Source organism: Hylobates moloch, unplaced genomic scaffold (assembly GCF_009828535.3).
Source record: "Hylobates moloch isolate HMO894 unplaced genomic scaffold, HMol_V3 SCAFFOLD_21, whole genome shotgun sequence".
In the NCBI taxonomy this organism is placed as follows: domain Eukaryota; kingdom Metazoa; phylum Chordata; class Mammalia; order Primates; family Hylobatidae; genus Hylobates; species Hylobates moloch.
This window is the reverse complement of record NW_026652296.1, coordinates 23,121,619-23,143,076: the sequence shown is the minus strand read 5'-3', so window position 1 is coordinate 23,143,076 and position 21,458 is coordinate 23,121,619. Positions and strand designations below refer to the sequence as shown.

At 47.7% G+C, this 21,458-nt stretch overlaps 1 protein-coding gene and 1 long non-coding RNA gene across 2 annotated transcripts; both read right to left on the bottom strand.

Annotated features, from left to right (window-relative positions):
• Positions 1–1,221: 1,221 nt before the first annotated feature.
• On the bottom strand, positions 1,222–1,554 carry LOC116461481 (glutaredoxin-1-like). The gene has a single exon (XM_032754045.1). The coding sequence runs from the start codon at positions 1,552–1,554 to the stop codon at positions 1,222–1,224; it is 333 nt and encodes a 110-aa protein (XP_032609936.1).
• A 15,697-nt stretch (positions 1,555–17,251) lies between these two features.
• Positions 17,252–21,082, bottom strand: LOC116461066 (uncharacterized). Its single transcript, XR_004245979.1, has 3 exons — positions 20,792–21,082; positions 20,054–20,163; positions 17,252–17,393 (listed from the first exon to the last, which is right to left on the bottom strand). It is a non-coding gene; the product is annotated as an uncharacterized LOC116461066 (long non-coding RNA).
• Positions 21,083–21,458: the final 376 nt, after the last annotated feature.

The window sequence follows — 21,458 nt, the reverse complement described above, 5'->3', positions numbered from 1 at the left end:
CCCTCGACCTTGGACTTCTCAGCCTCCATAACTGTAAGAAATAAATTCCTCTTCTTGATAAATTACTCAGTTTCAGGTATTCTGTTATAAGCAAAAGAAAATGGACTAAGATAGAAGGTGAGATTCTAAATCATCTTTTCTTATCTGAATTATGGAACCAGCCTCCTCACTGGTCACCCTGCCTCCAGCCTTGTCCCTTCCAGGTCATTTTCTTTTTGTTTTTTTCAATCTATAGGTATTTTTTATTAGAAAATAAATTAAGCGTCTCACTAGAGACTGAAGAAGGAAATTAACAATCTTACAATTCTAGAACAGGCAAACTTCATGATAAGGGATTCTTAGTTTTCAAAGTGTGGGGTGCCCTTTCGCAGATACACTCTTGGGGTGGGGGCTGTAAGTTTCCTCAGATATTTTACATTTTGTGCTATAATTCTTGTTGGTACTCTAAATCAAATAAATACACAGTGTTCAGGATTATCTGGATGGCCATCTTAAATAACAGCGTGTCCCACATGATCATAGCCTCTGCAATTGTGCCTCTGATCCATGTGATACCAAGACCAGCTATGCTTAACTTTTCATATTTCTCCAATTGAGTCCTCAGACCTTTCACAGAATTGTTGAACATTTCCTGTGAGATCTGTGAGAGGTCAAGGTGGAGAGCACTGGTTCAGAGCAGTGATTCTCAAGGCAGGATGGGATGGGGTGGAGTTGAGTGGAGAGATGCATGTAGTTTGAAAGAGCACATTCAAAATACCCACAAATTTCAAAACACCAACTCCATAAAGTCAAGCAGTGGAATGATTTCAGCTAATGGGCAGTAGCAGAAAACCAACTATGGATTCATCATTGTGGAGAAGGAGTCTGGATCAACATAGTTGAAAAACACCGGCTTAGAGGTAGAGGCATGCCGACACGTGGGGAACAGTAAGAAACGTGTGCCAAAGAGAAAGAACAATTGAGGGTCAGTGAGTGAATCCTAGGCCAGAACTTGTCACAGTCTTCTGAAAACCAAAGCGCATATCCGGAAGAAAACCAAGATGGTCCGTCAACCTTCTTGGCCCTGTGGTTAAGAACAAGTTGATCAACTTTTAAATACTGAGCCAAAAGAAGAAAAAAAGCTGTTTGTGCCCCCAGATTGATCCACCAAGAAGTGATGTCATCATTTGCAATGCCATCCAGCTCTTGAGGAGGGACATCAGAATGGGGCCTGCTCTGTGGTTACTGCAGAACTCCAATCTGCTTTAGCCAAGTCAGCAGCTCCCAGCTCTGTTGCATAGTGACTAGATCACTGCATCCGCCTATACAATCTTTACCAATAAAGACTCGAGGCACCGTTCTTGCTCCCGTGAGCTGTTTCAAATAATCTTGAATCTCGTTGGTGTGGTTAGTAGCTGCAATATCGACAGCTGCTACTACTACTTCCAGAAGCCCCTGTTTGATGGGCAATTGATTGAGGATCTCTTGGGTCTTCCAGCAGTATGGGCAGGTGGGGTTGATGAACACAACCACCTTCCCAGGCTGGATTTTGCAGTTCACAAACTCTTGAGCCATGCCGATGGGCTGTGGTCTCCCTGAGAGGAATCCTCAGTTGCAGGCATTCCTTGGGGTATTGAGCTCATTTATTTCCTTCCTTCCTTCCTTCCTTCCTTCCTTCCTTCCTTCCTTCCTTCCTTCCTCCTCCTCCTGTGTTTTTCTTTTTTTTTTTTTTTTTTTTTTTTTTTTTTTTTTTTTTCTTCTCTCTCTCTCTTTCTTTCTTTCTCTCTTTCTTTCCTTCTTTCTTTCTTTCTTTTCTTCTTTCATCTCACTCTGTTACCCAGGCTGAAGTGCAGTGATGCAATTGCAGCTCACTGCAGCCTCGAACTTCTGGGCTCAAGCAATCCTCCCACCTCGGCCTCCTGAGTAGCTAGGACTACAGGCATGAGCCACCATGCCTGGCCAATTTTTGTATTTTTTATAGAGACAGGGTCTTGCCATGTTGCCCAGGCTGGTCTCGAACTCCTGGGCTCAAGCAATCCTGTCTTGGCCTCCCAAAATGTTGGGATTACAGGCATGAGCCATCGTGCCTGGCCTCTCTCAGGTCATTTTCCACATATTGAACCGGAGGGTCTTTCAAAACCATTCCAATGAAGCACCCTCCCTGCTAATCCCTGTCCCAAATCAAGACCCGTCAGCAGCTCTCTGGTGCTCAAAATTATAAACTTGCTATTCCAGACCTTTCCTAACCTGGCCCCTATGGAACTCCCCAGCCTCTGCATGATCTCTCCTTGCCTTGCAGGTTATCATCTAGCTGCTCTGAATCACCTGCAGCCGCCTGAACATGCCATGCTCTATTTACTCAACTGATACTTATTAAGCATCCACTGTGTGCCTGACAGTGTTCTAGGCATTGGGGAATTGGCAGAAGACAATTCAGCCAAAGTCTGTTCTTTCAAGAATCTCTCCTCCAGGCCTTTGTACGTGCTGTTCCCTTTGTTTGGAATGTTCTTTCTGCCCCGTTTCCCACCCCTTTTCCTCCTTTCACCTTGGTATCTGCCATCTTCAGAGCTGAGCTGAGGCAGCACCTGCTTAGGGAGTCTCCCTTGACCCCAACCCCTCTCCCCAGACTGTTTGGATATTTCCTTTATGCTCCTACAACCCCCCGGCTCCCTGAGCTTCCTCTAACCCAAACATGGATCTCTGAATTGTCACTGTTGGTTTATACTCCTAGAGATAGAGTTTAGAGCTCCTGGAGAGTGGGACCTTGTCTGATTTGGTGGGACCGTGTCTGTGTCCCTAGACCTAACAGCGTCCAGCACGTGAATTTGTTGAATGAATGAACGAATGAATGAATAACCATGGACTACAAAAGCAGGAAACACTTTTTGGAGGGAAATGACCATGCAGGTCTTGAAAGGGGCACCCAAGATCATTCCAAACAGATATCAGAGGACTCAGGGTCCTCGTTTCCTCTGGCTCCCATTATCCTCAGCCTCAGCATCCAGTGCTTGGCGATCTACTCCTACTGGCCTCTCCAGCCCTATTTGTGCTTTCTCAACCCAGGTGCAGCCCTTTGAGCCAAGTAGGATTTCAGATTTGGGCTCAGCCAGGTCCTGGCTGTGTAAACTTGGAAAATAACTCCACCTCTCTGTGACGCAGTTTTCTCACCTTTCAAATTGTTTAGATCAGGGGTCCCCAACCTTGGGGCCACAGACTGGTACGGGTCCGTGGCCTGTTAGGAACTGGGCCGCATAGCAGGAGGTGAGTATCACCGCCTGAGCTCCACTTCCTGTCACATCAGCAGCAGCATTACATTCTCATAGGAGCACGAACCATATCGGGAACTGTGCACGTGAAGGATCTAGGTTATGTGCTCTTTATGAGAATCCAGTGCCTGATGATCTGAGGTGAAACAGTTTCATCTCAAAACCATTCCCCCACCCCACCACCATTCTGTGGGAAAATTGTCTTCCATGAAACTGGTCCTTGGTACCAAAAAAAATTGGGGACTGCTGGTTTAGATGGTCTCTGCCTCCCAGGGCTTTTGTGAAATCTCCAGGCAATAACCCATGTAAAGCACGAGCCTCAGGGCTGGGGCTGTAGTCAGCACTCAATGAGTGGGTGCTCTTATTGTTATTGCTTATGCTGAGAGCTGTGGGGAGTCATGGCAGCTTTCAGCGGGGGTGGGAGTCATGGGGTTGGATTTGCTCCTCAGATCTCCAGAGGGGGCTCTGGCGAGGACAACCTAGACAGGGCAAGACAGAAATGGGCTGGTGCAGGCTGGTAATTTACACAGCTCTCAAAATCAGATCATTAATGCTTTTGGCCAACGGCTATTGTAAAAAATTTAGAGTGAAATAAAAGATACAATCTAATCTTCAGAGCAAATTATAAAACACAAAACAGAAACAAATTAGACAGGCAATACAATCTCATTGAAGCAAACCAGTTTTCCCACGGACAACTCTGGGCTGGGTCAGAAACCACTTCTGCTGCGCCCCCATAGCACAGAACAGGTGACAGGAAGAGTCACAAACATATGTGTGGCTTCTAGGGACTTGAGTTTCCAGATTCACTCTCTCTTTTGTTTAAAAATCAATTAAAAAATTATTGCAATGCAGGGTGCAGTGGCTCATGCTTGTAATCCCAGCACTTTGAGAGGCAGAGGTGGGAGAATCACATGAGGCTAGGAGTTTGAGACCTGCCTAGGCAACAGCAAGACCTCATCTCTACAAAAAGTTTAAAAATTAGCCAGATATGGTGGTGCGTACCTTAGTTCCAACTATTCAGGAGGCTGAGCTGGGAGGATCACTTGAGCCCAGGAGGTCGAGGCTGCAGTGAGCTATGATTGTGCCACTGCACACAATTAAATATTCAATTATTGCTAAAGACATAAGACGAAAAATCTCCCTCCAACCCCAGGCTGTCAGTCTCCCTTTCACCAATAATAATGTATTGTTTATCTGACCTGAAAATTCCCATTCCTTTGCAAGTCCAGATATACACAGATAATTCCTTTGTTTCCAATACAGTTAATATTTTACACCCTCCTTTTTTCACTTAATGATGTGTCTAGGAGATCTTTCATATTAGGGTTTGTTTGTTTGTTTGTTTCTGAGACAGAGTCTCGCTCTGTTGCCCAGGCTGGAGTGCAGTGGCGTGATCTTGGCTCACTGCAGTCTCCGCCTACTGGGTTCAAGTGATTCTCCTGTCGCAGCCTCCTGAGTAGCTGGAATTACAGGTGTGTGACACCCCACTTGCCTGATTTTTGTATTTCTAATAGAGACAGGGTTTCCCTATGTTGGCCAGGCTGGTCTCGAACTCCTGGCCTCAAATCATCACCCACCTTGACCTCCCAAAGTGTTGGCACTACAGGCATGAGCCACCATGCCCGGCCCATATTAGTTCTTTTAACAGCTGTATAATAATCCAGTATATGAACAGACCATAATTTACTTAACCAGACCCTACTAATGGATATTCAGGCTGTTTCTTCAGTGAGTTTGTAAGAGAAATTTCTAGAAGTGAGGTTGATGGTTAAAGGATACAGGCATTCTTGATGTTGGTAAATGTTTCCAAATTATCCGCTTTTAAGGGGACACTATTGATGCTCTCTCTAGAGCCTTTGTATCTTTTACAGGTTTGGGGTGCTTCCCCTGACCTCTGTGTGCTCTTTTTTTTTTTTTTCTGAGACAGAGTCTCGCTCTGTTGCCCAGGCTGGAGCGCAGTGGCACGACTTTGGCTCATTGCAACCTCCACCTCCTGGGTTCAAGTGATTCTTGTGCCTCAGCCCCCTGAGTAGCTGGGACCACTGGTGTGGGCCACCATGCCCTGCTAATTTTTGTATTTTTAGTAGAGGTGGGGTTTCCCCATAACGACCAGGCTGGTCTCGAACCCCTGGCCTCGAGTGATCTGCCTGCCTCAGCCTCCCAAAGTGCTAGGATTACAGGTATGAGCCATCGCACCCAGCCATTCGTTGCTGTAAGAGAAGAGTTCATGCCTGTGACCTTCGTTGGAGGCCTGTTCTTCAGCTACTGGAGCTGCCTTGTCCATGGAACGAACCTGAAATGCCTAGCTGTTAAGCCCCACCTTGGGGGACTTAGTCAACAACAGACTGGGACAGGAGTGTGAAAGCCCAGTTTCCTTGCCTGGAGACTGTTTTACACTCCAGAGCTCCGTGTGGGATGTGGCTGAGGCTGGGACTTTGCTGAAAGTTTCACTGGGGTAGGTGTACACTCTAAGATGGCCCTAAAGGACTTGCCTCCTGGCACTCACACCCTTGTGTGATCCCTTCCCTTTGAGTGTAGGCTGTGATGTGATGTCACTTCCAAGATTAAGTGATAAAAAGACCATGGCGGGCTGGGGGCAGTGGCTCATGCCTGTAATCCCAGGACTTTGGGAGGCTGAGTCGGGCAGATCATGAGGTCAGGAGTTCAAGACCAGCCTGGCCAACGTGGTGAAACCCTGTCTCTACTAAAAATACAAAAATTAGCCAGGCGTGGTGGCGGACACCTGTAATCCCAGCTACTTGGGCGGCTGAGGCAGAGAATTGCTTAAACCCGGGAGGTGGAGTTTGCAGTGAGCCAAGATCATGCCACTGCACTCCAGCCTGGCGACGAGAGCAAGACTCCATCTCAAAAAAAAGAAAAAAAAAAGACTATGGCTTTTGTCGTAGGGTGGCCCTCTATTTCTCTCTTTCCCTTTCAGGGCTGTCTCTCTGTAGGGCAATCAAGCTGCCACTATATGATTATGATATGATATGATATGATATGATATGATATATGATATGATATGTGCTAGGATAGGATATTATATGATATGCTATGATACTTCAGCCGTCTGAAGTGGCAGGGAACTGATGTCTCTGGCCAACAGCCAGTGAGGACCGGAGGGCTGTCCACACTCACAAGAGTGAGTTTAGAAGTGGATCTTCCCCAAGTTGAGCCTTTGATTTTTTGAGACAGGGTCTTGCTCTGTTGCCCAGGCTGGAATGCAGTGGCACAATCTTGGCTCACTGCAACCTCCACCTCATGGGTTCAAGCAATCCTCGTGCCTCAGCCTCCCGAGTAGCAGGGATTACAGGCATGCACCACCACACATGGCTAATTTTTGTATTATTAGTAGAGATGAGGTTTTACCATGTTGGCCAGGCTGGTCTCCAGCTCCTGATCTCAAGTGATCTGCCTGCCTTGGCCTCCCAAAGTGCTGGGATTACGGGAATGAGTCACCACGCCCGGCCTCCCAGTTAAGCCTTGAGGTGATTGAGCCCCAGCCAACACCTTGACTGCCCCCTCCTAAGATACCCTGAGACACAACCATTCAGTGAAGCCACTCCTGGGTTCCTGACCACAGAAACTGAGATGATCACTGCTTGTTGTTTCAGATGCTAAGTCTGGGCTAATTTGTTATGCAGCAATAAATAACCAATGCATCTTACTGGGCTTCCTTCCCTTTCCTGTCCTGCCTCCTGCACTTTCTCACCAGTCTTCACTGGGAGCACTCTTTTTTTTTTTGAGATGGAGTTTCACTCTTGTCGTCCAGGCTGGAGTGCAATGGGGTGATCTCGGCTCACTGCAACCTCCGCCTCCCAGGTTCAAGTGATTCTCCTGCCTCAGCCTCCTGAGTAGCTGGAATTACAGGCACCTGCCACCATGCCCAGCTAATTTTTTGTATTTTTTTTAGTAGAGATGGGGTTTCTTGGCCAGGCTGGTCTCGAACTCCTGACCTTGTGATCCACCCGCCTTGGCCTCCCGAAGTGCTGGGATTATAGGCATGAGCCACTGCACCCGGCCTGGAGCACTCTGTTAATACACCACTTGCACAGATATCCTTGTCTGCTTCTGGGGAACCCAACTTAACACACTCCTATAGGCTTGTGCTAGTATACATTGTTGGCATTTGGAGGGGGAGGAGCTGTTTTCCCCATGGCTTCACCTACACCATGCACATCAAACTTTTACACGCAAATATAGCCTCGAACTGGACAAGCCAAGATAACTTTAATCCCAATGAGAGTTCCACAGGGAGGTCTGGGTTTTGGGGCTGCAGTCACTGACCCACTGCCCCTGACCCGCCTGCAGCACCTCCTGTACATTCCCACCTCTCTGACTGTGCTTAGGCTGGATCTCACCCTCACTTCACCTGCCTATCTTGTCATCCTTCCCATAAGGCCCAGATCCTAAATACCCGTCCTCCAGAGCATCTCCTGACCTCTCCATCTGGAAGTGATGCTTCCCTCCCCTTGAGCTTCCTTCACCCTCTGTGCTCCTTCTGATGGCTTTCTGATGGGTTTTACCCAACTTATCATTATTTCTGCTCAAGTATTATCTCCCTGCCTGCACGAAGAGCTCTTTGCAGGCTGAGATCCACCTCCCCGGAAAGTGGTTGGTACAGAGAAGTCGTGGAGATACTGTGTGAATGAACACCCAGACTCAGGGATGTCCTGGTGGGCTGGATGGCAGCCATCCTGAACTCTCTAGTCTCTGTCTGCCCCACGCCCAGCAGCCCTCCTCACTCATCCTCCTCCCTAGCATCCCTCAACCACTGTATTAGTCTGTTTTCACACTGCTATAAAGAACTACCTGAGACTGGGTAATTTATGAGAAAAAGAGGTTTAATTGACTCACCGTTCTGCAGGCTTCACAGGAGGCGTGACTGGGAGGCCTCAGGAAACTTACCGTCGTGGAGGAAGGTGAAGGGGAAGCAAGGGCCTTCTTCACATGGTGGCTGGAGAGAGAAAGAGCGAAGAGGGCAGTGCCACACGTTTTTAAACCATCACATCTTGCGAGAACTCACTCACTATCACGAGAACAGCAAGGGGGAAATCTGCCCCCATGATACAGTCACCTCCCACCAGGCCCCTCTCCCAATTCGAAATGTGATTTGGGCAGGGACACAAATCCAAACCATGTCAACCATGCTCTGGTTGAGACCTCATTACCTGTGCTGACAATCAAGGCCCTCCCGTGCCACTGCTGCTCCCCCTCCCCCCTCACTCTTGCTGCCCGTGCTACCTGCACTGTCTTTTCCAGCCATGCAGAGCTGCCCATAGTTCTCTAGAAACCATACTAGCTGCCATTTTCGGAGCCATGTCTCAGGCCCTGTGCTAAGCATTTTACATCGTCGTGGTTGCTGTGTGGGGGGTACCATTTTCAGCCCCATTTTATAGGCAGGAAATCCAAGGCACAGAGAAGCTAAGTGTACACAGCCGGCAAGAAGCTGAGGCAGCTGCTCTTGGTGCTCTGCTGCCTCTTTCATCTTCCCTGGGAATCACCAGTAGACGGCTCTTGGACATGCCTCACCCAAGGGCATTCTTTGGCCTCCTGAAGGTTGCTCAGCCAGCAGGGCAGGCCAGAAGTCACGGAGTTCAAACCTCAGGAGCAGCCCTCAATCAACGGGGAGGAGTCCCGCTTCCTCGTCCCTCGCAGGGACAATGTTGCAAGCAGTTTCTCTGAGTCCTCAGCAGCATGAGCTCTAGTTGCCTGCTCACAAACACACCCGTATTGATCTCTTTCCCTTCCCAGTCTCACATCCCCACTCTTTCAACATGCTGGGACCACCTGCCAGATAAACCATGTGCACCCAAATCCTTGCCTCAAGATCTGTTTTGAGGAAAGCCAACAGGAAGCAACAGCAGAGTGGAATTTGCACCCAGTCTGCCTGCCTGGGGCCACTCTGCTGCCCAGATATCCAGACATGACTGGCTGTGCCAATGGCTTCATGCTCCTGTCCATCTTGCCCCAAACCCCACCCATCTCTGCCCACCCTCCTCTGTTTAAAAGACCCTACTTATATAGATTTTTGTGTTTTCTGGAGACAGAGTCTTGCTCTGTCTCCCAGGCTGCAGTGCGGTGGCATGATCGTGGCTCACTGCAACCTCTGCCTCCTGGGTTCAAGTGATTCTCCTATTTCAGCCTCCAGAGTAGCTGAGATTACAATACAATTTTTTTTATTTTTAGTAGAGATGGGGTTTCGCCATGTTGGCCAGGGTGGTCTCGAACTCCTGACCTCATGTGATCCACCCACCTTGGCCTCCCAAAACGCTGGGATTACAGGCGTGAGGCACTGCACCCGGCCTTACATAGATATTCATAAGAAAATTTCTCTGACATCCTTTTTCCCACTTAGAATTGACCACTCCCTTAGGATCTCAACAGACAGACTTCTCCCTAGCCCCCATCATATCCCAGTGCCCTTATTTGTGGGCTTTGGGCACCACCTACCAACCTGGGAGGTCCTACTCATGGAGAACTTGCTCTCGTGTCTTCTTCACTATGGAAATACCCAGGTCCACCCAGGACTAAACACAGCAGGTGCTAATCCACCTTTGAATCCACTGTGGCCCCAACCACAGAACTCTCCTCCTCCTTCTGCCCCCTCACCCCTTTCCACCCCACCACCCACCCATTTTACATCATTTCCAAGAGGTACACCACTGTTTCCATCTCTTTGCTGGCCTGTTTGGCCACCCTCAGGGTGTCTCACGCTCTCGTTCTCTGATACATGGTTTCTCTGTCTCTCTTTCTCTCTGCAGACTTCTATCTCACTCCATCGCACTCATTTATTTTCCTATCTGCCTCCCCAACTGGATTGCGAGTCCTTTGAGGTCCTAATGTATCTTGTTTATCGTTATATCCACACTGTATCCTTAGTGCATTATCTACTACAGAGTGCATGCTAATAAATGTTTGTTGAATGGATAAATTAATTAATTACTTGATACACGTATCCCCGGATCCCTCAATGGAAGGACATAGGAACTGATATAAATTCCTAGGATTGTAAGTGACAGAAACCCAACTCAAGCTAGCTTAAGCAAAAGAAGAAATGTATTGACTTAATTATTAGGAAGTCCAAGTAGACTTCAGGCATGACTGGATCCAGAAACCAAACAAAGTCAACAGTTGACTCTCACTCATCCTCCTTCTCTCTGTGTATATCTCTTTGCCTCTCTGTATCTTTTTTCAATGTTGGCTCTGGTTCTCTTTCAGTTTTGACCACTTTCTCCTCTATCATAGTCAAGTGCAAATGCAAGACTTAGTCCTGTCTCTCTGGGCCTCAATTTCACTCATCTGTAAAGCAAAGAGTCAATTCAACCTCTTGCTCTCTAAGCCTCCTTCATAGCAATGTAGTCTTAAAGGGGATCTAAGATAACTTTCTCATTTTCTAGTTAGGAAAAACTGAAGCCCAGAGAAGCAAGTGATTTGTTCAAGGCTACCCAACAAGTTAGGGGTGGGGCTGACACCATAACCCAAGTCTCAAACCTTCATGGAAAACAAGGACAGTATTATTTTTGACACAGAGAACCCCAGAGAGAAGGGCCTTGATACTGAGTCAGAGCCACCCACCTCCTCTCTGCTTCCATTCTATCCTATCCAAATGCTGAGAATCGTGGACCACTGAAGGTTTTGTATCAAGTGCTTGTACCTCCCATACCCCCAGACCTGGATTTGAAAATCAGCTCCACCACTTGGCAGCTGTGGCTCTGGCAAGTCATTTCTCATCTGAGCCTCTGCTTTTTTCATCTGGAAAATGGGACAATGAGCCCTACCTTCTGGGTTGTTGTGAGGACTCCAGGAGGAGATGAGAGTAAATCTCTTAGCAAGGCCTTGCATGAGGTGGTAGGTCATAACTCATCCCAGTTAGACCAGGATCTTCCCAGTTAGACTGGGATCATCCCAGTTTTAAAACTTAAACTCTTGGCTGGTTGTGGTAGCTCGTGCGTGTAACTCCAGCACTTTGGAAGGCTGAGACAAGAGGATTACCTGTGTCCAGGAGTTCAAGACCAGCCTGGGCAACATAGTGACACCTCATCTCTGCAAATTATTAAAATATTAGCTGGGTATGATAGTGCATGCCTGTAGTCCCAGCCACTCAGGAGGCTGAGGTGGGAGGATCACTTGAGCCTGAGAGGTCAAGTGTGCAGTGAGCCAAGATCTCACTATGGCACTCCAGCCTGGGTGACGGATTGAGACCCTATCTCAACAAACAAACAAAAAACAAACTTAAAGTCTTACATCCCAGGAAGCTATTTGTCCTGGGCAAATCTGATGGTTGGTTACGGATGTTGTTTGGATGTGTGTCCCTTCCCAAATGTCATAGTGAACTGTAATCCCCAGTGTTGGAGGTGGGGCCTGGTGGGAGGTGACTGGATCGTGGGGGCATATTTCTCATGAATGGTTGAGTGCCATCCCCTTTGGTACTGTCCTTGTGATAGTGAGTGAGTTCTCTTGAGATCTGGTTGTTTAAAAGTGTGTAGTACCTCTCCCTTCACTCTTTTGCTTCTGTAAAGATGCCTGCTTCCGATTTGCCTTCTGCTATGATTGTAAGTTTCCTGAGGTCTCCCAAGAAGCTGAGCAGATGCCAGCATCATGCTTCCTGTACAGCCTTCAGAACTGAGAGCCAATTAAACTTCCTTTCTTTATAAATTACCCAGTCTCAGGTATTTCTTTATAGCAATGTGAGAACGGACTAATACAGCTATCCTCTCAGTCAGGCACCTATACCGGGCAGCAGGGAGGAAGTAGTATTCTCAGAAGATCCCATAAATCAGGCCTGAACAAAGCCAGATCTCTCAGAAAGATGGAGGAATCTTGCCCAAGACAATGCTGAGGAGCATCTTTCTGGGCCTTTGGCCCCTTTGAAGTTTGGAGCAATTTGTACAACAAGAAGCCTGAGAGGCTGTTTCTGCCTCCTCCTCCATCTGTCTGTCCCTCCAGCTTCTTGGACATCCAGGGGCTCTCAGAAACTCTGACTCCAAGAACATGTAGCTGGAGAAAACCCTGATTCTCACCCAATCTCACTGGGTACTCTCCCACTGTACAGATGGCAAAACCAAGGCCCAGAGAGGGAAGCCCCTTGCCCAAAGTCTCATGGCAGACTGTCTCCAGCATGGCTGACCTTGCAGATATGCTCCTGGATGCTTTCAGTGAAAATTCAGTTTACACCCATGCTGGGAGTAGGGTTTGGGGCAGACAAGTGAGTGATGTCTGTGAGGCAAGGGGAATGAGCACAGGCTCAAAGCCCAGCTCCCCAAGCCACAAACTTGCTGAGTGACTCCCCTGGGCCTCGGCGACCCGTCAGTGAAACAAAGGCGATAATCTTGCCTGGGGTGTCCCAGGCGCTGTAGCTAAGTGACAGAGAGCAGTGGGCAGCGTTAGTCCTTGTATGGCTAGCAGAGCAGAAAGAGCCTTCAAAGACTGATTTTAGTGTGTCTGGAATCTTGGGCATTCCCAGATCACCCCTTAGCTACCATCTATACTATTAGTTACTTAATATATTTCTTTAAAATAACTTAAAATATTTTAAAGGAATATGAAACATTACTTGTTATGATGTACTAGTTATATATATATGTATATTTTGTTTGTTTGTTTGTTTGTTTTTTTTGAGATGGAGTCTTGCTCTATTGCCCAGGCTGGAGTGTAGTGGTATGATCTCGGCTCACTGCAACCTCCAACTCCCAGGTCCAAGCGATTCTTCTGCCTCAGCCTGCCAACTAGCTGGGACTACAGGCGCACGCCACCATGCCTGGCTAATTTTTGTATTTTTAGTAGAGACAGGGTTTCTCCATTTTGGCCAGGCTGGTCTCGAACTCCTGACCTCAACTGATCTGCTTGCCTCAGCCTCCCAAAGTGCTGGGATTGCAGACATGAGCCACCACTCCCGGCCTAGTTATATATTTTTTTTCTAGCACTATTTAAAGTAAATTCAAAGTATTCAAACAAAAAAGTTGGATCCTGGAATGCCTCCAAACCTAGGGCATATCCCCAGCAGCATGCATGTTGTACTTAGTTAAACATTGATTTCATCCTGTCCCCACTCCCTGCATCCCATTGTAAACTCAGATCGAGAGAGGAACAAGGACAGAACCAAAGTCACAGAGAGAGTTAGCCACAGGGTGGGTGCTAGAGTCTAGACCCCTCCACAGTTCCCACCATTCCAAGGCAGGAGCCCTTGCTGAAAGAAGGAGCCAGGGCTTTTCCTGCTTCCAGATATTTTCATGTCCTGTGTCCCCACCGGGAAAGCCCTTTCCCCTCAATTGTCCCAGGCCAACTCCCATTCATCCTTCAAAACTCAGTGTAAACAGTCACTTTCTCTGGGGAGCATCCCTGGCAAGCAGAGCAAGCCTGTCTCCCTCATGTGACACCCCATCCCAGATTAGAATGACCTGTTTGGGAATCTTTCTCCACACTGAGACAGGGAGACCCAGGTCTGATTCATCTCCGCCCTGAATGTGCTCCCTGGGGCTGGACATCCAGGAGGCTCCAGGCAGCACTGATTAATTAGGGAAATCTGAAAACAGTGGAGCCCAGAGCCCTGGATCAGTCCTGTCTTGGTCCCAAGAGGGACAGGGCCACCAGGCTGGCAGCTTGTCCCAACTGATGAACTAGTTCAGCCAGGGCCCCCATCACTCCACTAGATACATTTCAGCTGCTGAGAAAAAAGTTCAGGGGCTCACCTGGGTCTGTTGCTTAGCAACAGGAGGCTGTAAATGACATCGCTCCTGACACTTTAACTAACCCCTCCATGGCAGGTGGAGGATAATGAAGGCAAAGGCAGACAGCGAGACGGAATTGAAAGCCAGACTCAGGAGTGAACAGAGGCAGATTCTGGGAAATATGGAAGCCTGCAGCAGGCAGTTGTGAGCCTAGGGATATGGGAGGGGTCTTTGAGACAGTTGGTGGCTGCTCTGTTCCTGGGAGTTCTGTTCAGGTGTCCTGGGCTTATGTGTGCCAGCCTTTAAAGGAGATTTGCTAGGCTTGGTCACTAATAGCAGGTTAATAATTCCAGGGGCACTATGCCTGTAATTCCAGCAGTTGCCGCTAGGAGGACAGCAGCAACTTCAAAGGTAGATGACTCAGGGTAGACATAACTATACACCTATCAAATCTATGAGTTGGCAGGGAACCTAGTTTAGGAGGGAGATTTTATTAAGCACCACCTTACTTTTGTTAACTCACAAGATCCTCATAATACCTCTCCATGATTACAGAGGTATTTCCACGTTAAAGATGAAGAAACTGAAAGCTGTTCCTTCAACAAGTATTTATTGAGTTCCTGTTATAAGGCAGTTACTGTGGTAGGGTCTGCATAGACAGCAGTGACCAAGACAGACGGAAATCCCTGCCCTATGGCATTCTAATCAAGGGATAGATAATAAAGAAGAGAAATAAGTAAAATATATGGTATATTAGAAGATGACAAGGGCTGTGGAGAAAAATAAAGCAGAAAAAGAGATTGAAAGGGACCCAGGGGGAATGGGTACATGGAGTAGTCAGAAAAGGCCTTAGGGAGGGGCATTTGAGCAAAGACCAGAAAGAAGTGAGGAGGAAGTCATGTGACTATTCAGGGGATGTGCATACCAGGCAAAGGTCTTGTGGTAGGTGTAAGCTTGGTATATTTCAGGTTTGGAAGGAGGCCAGCATGGCGGCTGCTGGGTTAGAAAGGAGGAAAGCAGAAAGACATGAAGTAGGCCATTGTAAGAACTCTGGGTATTTCTCTGCATGAGATGGGAGCCACAGGAGTATGAGTGTTGAATTTGCCAAATAAAAATACAGGATGATGACTAGGCGAGGTGGCTCATGCCTGTAATCACAGAACTTTGGGAGGCTGAGGTGGGCAGATTGCCTGAGCCCAGGAGTTCAAGATCAGCCTTAGCAACATGGCAAAACCCCACCCCTACAGAAAATATGAATGTGGTCGCATGTGCCTGTAGTCCCAGCTACTCAGGAGGCTGCTGTGAGAGAATCACCTGAGCCCGGGAAGTTGAGGCCGCAGTGAGACTTGATTGCACCACTGCACTCCAGCCTGGGCAATGATGTGAGACCTAATCTCAAACAAAAAAATCCATAAAAGGATATCCAGTTAAATTCGAATTTCAGATAAAGCACACAAAAAAATTTCCGTATAAGTATGTCCCCAATGTTGCATGGGATATGCTTATAATAAAAATTATGTGCTGTTTATCTGAACTTCAAATTTAACTGGGCATCTTGTATTTTATCTGACAAACCAACATGGGAGGGTCTTGAGCAGAGGAGTGACATGGTCTGACTTGGATTTCAAGTGGATCTCTCTGGCCAGTGTGTGGTACACAGTCTGAGGGATGTTTTGGTGGAAGCTAGGGGCCCCACGAAGAGGTCGTTACAAATGATCCAGGAAAGAGATGATGGAGATTCGGAGCAGGGTGGTGGTGGGGGAGGTGGTGAGAAGAAGTCAGTTTCTAGACACATTTTACAGGTAGAACAAGCAACGCTTCCTGTTGGATTAAACGTGGAGTGTGAAAGAAAGAGGGGTCAAAGCTGACTCTGAGGTTTTGGGCCTGAATGGCTGGAAGGATGAAGGAGTCATTTACCGAGATAAAGAAGGGTAAGGAGGAGTGGATTAGTGGGGAAGAAAGGGGAAAATCAGGGGTTCAGGTTTGGGTATTTTAAGTTTGAAATGTTATGAGGCGTTCCACAGGGAGATGTGGCATGGGATGATGTATTGGTTAAATAGTGTCCCTCTAAAATTTGTGCTTACCCAGAACCTGTGAAGTTTTTGCAGATATAATAAAGTTAACATGAGGTCAAATTGGATTAGGGTGGGTCCTAATCCAATGACTGATGTCCTTATAAGAAGAGGGAAATTTGGGCATAGAGAAATACACAGAGGGAAGATGCTGTGAAGACACTAACACCATGTGAAGATGGAGGCAAAGACTGGAGGGAAACATCAAGCCTAGGGATGCCAAGGGTCGCTGGGATCTGCTAGGACAGATCTAGAGGTCTGCAGGAGGGGCTCTGGGTGGGGCTATGATTTAGGAGACATCAGGGCACAGATGATATTAATATATTATTTTTTAATTTTAAATTTTTTTTTTGAGACAGACTTGTGCTGTGTCACCCAGGCTGGAGTGCAGTGGCACGATCTCGGCTCACTGCAACCTCCGCCTCCTGGGTTCAAGCGATTCGCCTGCCTCAGCCTCCCAAGTGGCTGGGATTACAAGCACATGCCACCACGCTCAGCTAATTTTTTGTATTTTTAGTAGAGACGTGGCTTCACCATATTCGCCAGCTGGTGTTGAACTCCTGGCCTCAAGTGATCCACACTCCTCAGCCTCCCAAAGTGTTGGGATTACAGGCATGAGCCACTGCACCTGGCCTGACATTAATATTTAAAGTCATAGATTGGATAATATCACCAAAGCAGTGAAAGTAGATGAAGAGGAGAGGAGGACCAAGGACTGAGCCCTGGGGCCCCAGACTGAAGAGGTGGGAAGTTAAGGGGTAGCCAAGGAAGGGTACAGAGAAGCAGCTGCTGGTGAGGTGGGAGGAGCACCAGGCAAAGGCAAGTGGAGAAAGTGTTTCCAGAAGAAGAACGTGATAAATGTTTTTGTGTCACTGCACTCTAGCCTGGACAACAGAGTGAGACTCCGTCTCAAAATAATAAAAAATAGAGAGAATGGAAGATTCTTCCTCTTCTTTTTCTTCTTCCTCTTATCCTCTTCTCCCCTCTCCTCTCCCTTTCTCCTTTCCCTTTCCTTCCCCTCTCTTGGAGGTGCCAGCATTACCAGGGACTGAGGAGGCAGCAGGACCAAGAAGGCGGCAGCCTAGCTGGAGACCATGGATGTAGGGGGACCATGGTCATGGTCATCATCGTTGGGGTATTGTTTGCATACAGGAGACTGAGCAAACATTGAGGGTAATGGGAGCCAGCTCCCCCTCCCCATCTAATCAGTACCCCATTCCTGTCAATTGCCCCTCCATAATCTTGTGATCCTCATGCGGTATGCCTCTGCACACATATTTACTGCAGTTCTATTCATTCATTGATTTAACAAATAGTTTTGAGCCTGCTACTGGCTGCTGGATGGAGATCTTAGGATATAGCAGTGAACAACACACAGTCCCTGCCCTCATGGGACTCACATCCTAGAGGAAAAGATGGACATTAATCCAAGAATCAAATTTCAACAATGATAAGTGCCTTACAGAAGAGGTCCCTTGGGCTTTTAGCACATAATAATGGGAGGTTGACTTGCATTGACCTGAGAAGATAACTTTTGAGTGGAGACCTAGTGGTGGAGGTGGTAGGAGATAACTAGGCAAAGAGCCAGAGAGAGTGGTCCAGGCAGGGGACATAGGTGGCTGAGTTCTACTGGGCGTGGGGGGTTGGGGGTTCAGGGCGCATGTGAACAGGGCAAGGAGGAGTGGTGAAGAAGATGAGGGCATGTGCTGGGTGCAGTGGTTCACGTCTGTACTCTCAGCTACTTGGAAGGCCAAGACAGAAGGATTGCGTGAGGCCAGGAGTTTGAGACCAGCCTGGGAAACACAGCGAGACCCTGTCTCTACAAAAATAAATCAATAAATAAGGCCAAAGGATGAGCAGAGCCCAGACCATGCAGGACCTCGTAGGCCATGATAAGGAGTTTGGTTTCTTTCTAAGAGCACTAGGAAGCCAGCATAGGGGTTTAACCAGGTGCAACATGGTCTGGTTTGTATTCTTCAAACAATTTTTTTAAACTGACACATAGTAATTGTGCATATTTATGGAGCATTAGTGATGTTTTGATACATATAATGTATAGCAATCAGATCAGGGTAATTAGCATATCCGTCATCTCAAATATTTATCATTTCTTTGTGTTGGGAACATTCAATATCCTTCTTGCAGTTATTTGAAACTAATATATTATTGTTAATCCTAGTCATCCTACACTGGTATAGACCACTAGAACTTGTTCCTGGTATCTAGCTGTAATTTTGTATCCTTTAACAAAAGTCTCCCTATCCTCACCCCCTTAACCCTGCCCAGCCTCTGCTAGCCTGTGTTCTACTTTTTACTTCTATGAGATTCGCATTTTTTAGCTTCCACATATGAGTGATAACACATGGTGTTTAATTTTCTGTTTCTGGCTTGTTCCACTTAAGATAATGTTTGTATTCTTAAAAGATTACTTGGCTGATGTCTGGAAAATGGATTGTAAGAGTGTGAGAGTGGAAGCGGGGAGACCACAGAGGTGGTTTTTGTCGTGTAGGAGAGACAGGATGGTAGCCGGACTAGGGCATCGGACATGGTGGTAGAGAGGAAGTAGGAGATAGAAGTGCTGGGATGAGTGGGATGAATGGTATCTTGACTGGTGGGGAGGGTGTGTTGTGGAGTCAGGCTTTGGGCTTAGTAGCAGGGTGGGTAGTGGGGCTGATCCCCAAGAGCCCAGAAAACAGGGAGAGCAACAGGCTTTGAGGGCTGATAGGGCATTTGGTTTGAGACTTGCTGCAAAATGTCCACACAGTACATTCAAGCAAGCTGTTGGTTGTGCAGATCACAGTTCAGACTAAGGCAGCGACTTCAGCCTCAACTTACAAGCAACAAGCATTTGAACAAGCCTAATTACTACTTATCTCAATGCGCAGATGAGAATGAACTGTCCAGGAGAAATGACCTCAGGCTGGATCAATCAGAGAAGGTGTCATGGAGGAGGTGGGACTGGAGCTGGGTCTTGAATGACGGGTAGGATTTGAGGAAGGGAAGGGAGGGTGTACCAGGCAGCATAAACAAAGGTACTGAGGTGAGAATAAGCATGGGGCATGCCGAGGGTCACAGAAAATCATGAACAGCCCATTTTGGGTGATGGCCACTTCTGTGGAGGCAGGGAAGGAGGAATGAGTTCCAGGAGGGGGAGATCAGGAGCCCTCAGAGTTCCTCATAATGTTCTAGTGCTTAAGCTGTGTGCTGGGCAGACGAGCATTTGTTATGTGATGAACTCTATTTTCTTGTTCTTAGATAGAGTCTTTCCGTCACCCAGGCAGACTCATTGCAACCTTTTCCTTCCAGACTCAAGTGATCCTCCCATCTCAGCGTCCTGAGTAGCTGGTACTACAGGTGCATGCCACCACGCCTGGCTAATTAAAAAAAATTTTTTTTTGTACAGATGAGGTCTCACTATGTTGCCCAGGCTGCTCTCAAACTCCTGGACTCCTACCTCCTTCGGCCTCCCAAAGTGCTGGGATTACAGGCATGAGCCACTGTGCCTGGCCTGATTGACTTTCTCTCTCTCTCTCTGTATATATATATATATATTTGGTTGTTTGTTTGTTTTGTTTTGTTTTTTGTTTTTGAGATGATCTGTCGCCCAGGCTGGAGTGCAGTGGCATGATCTTGGCTCACTGCAACCTCCGTCTCTTGGGTTCAAATGATTCTCCTGCCTCAGCCTCCTGAGTAGCTGAGATTACAGGCGCGCACCACCATGCCCGGCTAATTTTTGCATTTTTAGTAGAGACGGGGTTTCACCATGTTGGTCAGGCTGGTCTCGAACTCCTGACCTTGTGATCCACCCACCTTGGCCTCCCAAAGTGTTGAGATTACAGGCGAGAGCCACCGCACCCGGCTGATGGACTATATTTTGTATGGTTCAGATCATTTTTTATAATTCGTGGTCTAGAGGGGCGAATAGAGGGGAGAGTAGAGAGAGGTCTCTTAGGCTTGAGTTTACATTGCAGCTTCCTAATGGTGTGACTGTGGGCCTATGGATAAGGGACTTTATGCATTTGAACCTCTTTTCATCTGTAAAATGGGCATGAAGAACTCTTACCTCATCATCTCTCCTTCCCTGTCTCCTTCCCTTTCTTCCTTCTTTACTCCCTCTCTTTCTCTTCCTTCCTTCTGACAAATATTTACTAAATGCCTACCGTGTGGAAGGCCCTGCACAAGGTCCAAGAGATATGCTCCCTTATGGTACTTACAGTCTTTAGAGAGAGACATGAATCAAACAAATACATGAATGCACCACTGCAGACAGTGATAAGAGCTATGAAGACAACAAACGAGAGCTTCCGTGGTGAAGAATAAAAAGATACTGAGACAGGGTGGTCAGGGAAGGTATTTCAGAGGAGATATGAAGGAGTTTGCCTTGGAGGGGGTGAAGAGAGAGGGCAATGTGTCAGTCAGAGGGCACAGCATGAGCAAAGGTCCTGAGGTGGGAAGCACACAAGGAGCTTTGAATATTGGTGTTAGCAGTCCAGCCAGAGAGGGGCAGGCAAGGGGGAGAGAGGCACGGCAGGAGAGGCTGGGAAGACATGTGCATTCAGGAACATGGGCTTGCAGAGCACATAGCACGGCGCTTGGTGTGCGTGCTCAGGAGATGCTGGTGGCCTTTCTTCCCACCCCTTCTTGGGGGCCATGGCTAGGGTGACAAATGGACGTCTGAGGGCAGAAAGGGGGCTTGGAGGCCCAGGAAGCCTCTAAAGAGCACCTATGGTAGCTATGACAATGAATCCAACTCCTTACTTCCTCCCCAGCATGCTGCCAATTGTATATTCCCGTTCTTTACCATGTTACTTTGCAGTGTCCTCCCACTGTGACTTGAGTGGACATTGCTCGGCCATGGGACTTGCTCTGGCCAATGGGATGAGAGCAGAGGTGCATCAAGCAGGGGCTTGATAAGCACTTCCGTGGTTGGGCTTGCCTGCTTGTGCCTCAGCTACTGCCACAAGAACATGCCCAGCCTAGCCTGCTGGTCCTGGGAGGAGGAGGGGGCAGAGCTGAGCTACCCCAGCCAAGCCAACCCAGCTGACCCACAGACTTGCAAGTTAATTAAATGCTGCTTGTTGTTTACCATGGGGATTTTTCTGGCTGTTCTGTGTGCAGCACTCAGTTCTTTGCTCCAGTGAGGTCCTTGGATCTGGGTCTTTTCTGCCTTCACCCAAGCCCAGGAATACTAGAAGAGAGATGGTTGGGCCAAGCCCAGGATTCTGACCTTGGACCTGCTGAAGCCTCACTCTAGGCACCAGGAAAGCCCTTCTCCCTATGGGGTCTCAGTTTTACCATCCATTTAATGAAACATCTGGCCCTGATTGCCAAGGCCTTCATAGGGACTAAGAGCTCAGGTTGTCCAAATATGACTATGTCCCTCCCTTACTTAAAACACTCAGTGGCTCTCTATAGCTTTCAGAGAGAAGTCAAAGCTCCCTAGGCTGGCATTCAAGGCTCTGCATGGT

Coding starts and splice junctions, on each gene's coding strand:
- LOC116461481 (XM_032754045.1), bottom strand. CDS start 1,554: ATGGCTCAAGAGTTTGTGAACTGCAAAATCCAGCCTGGGAAGGTGGTT.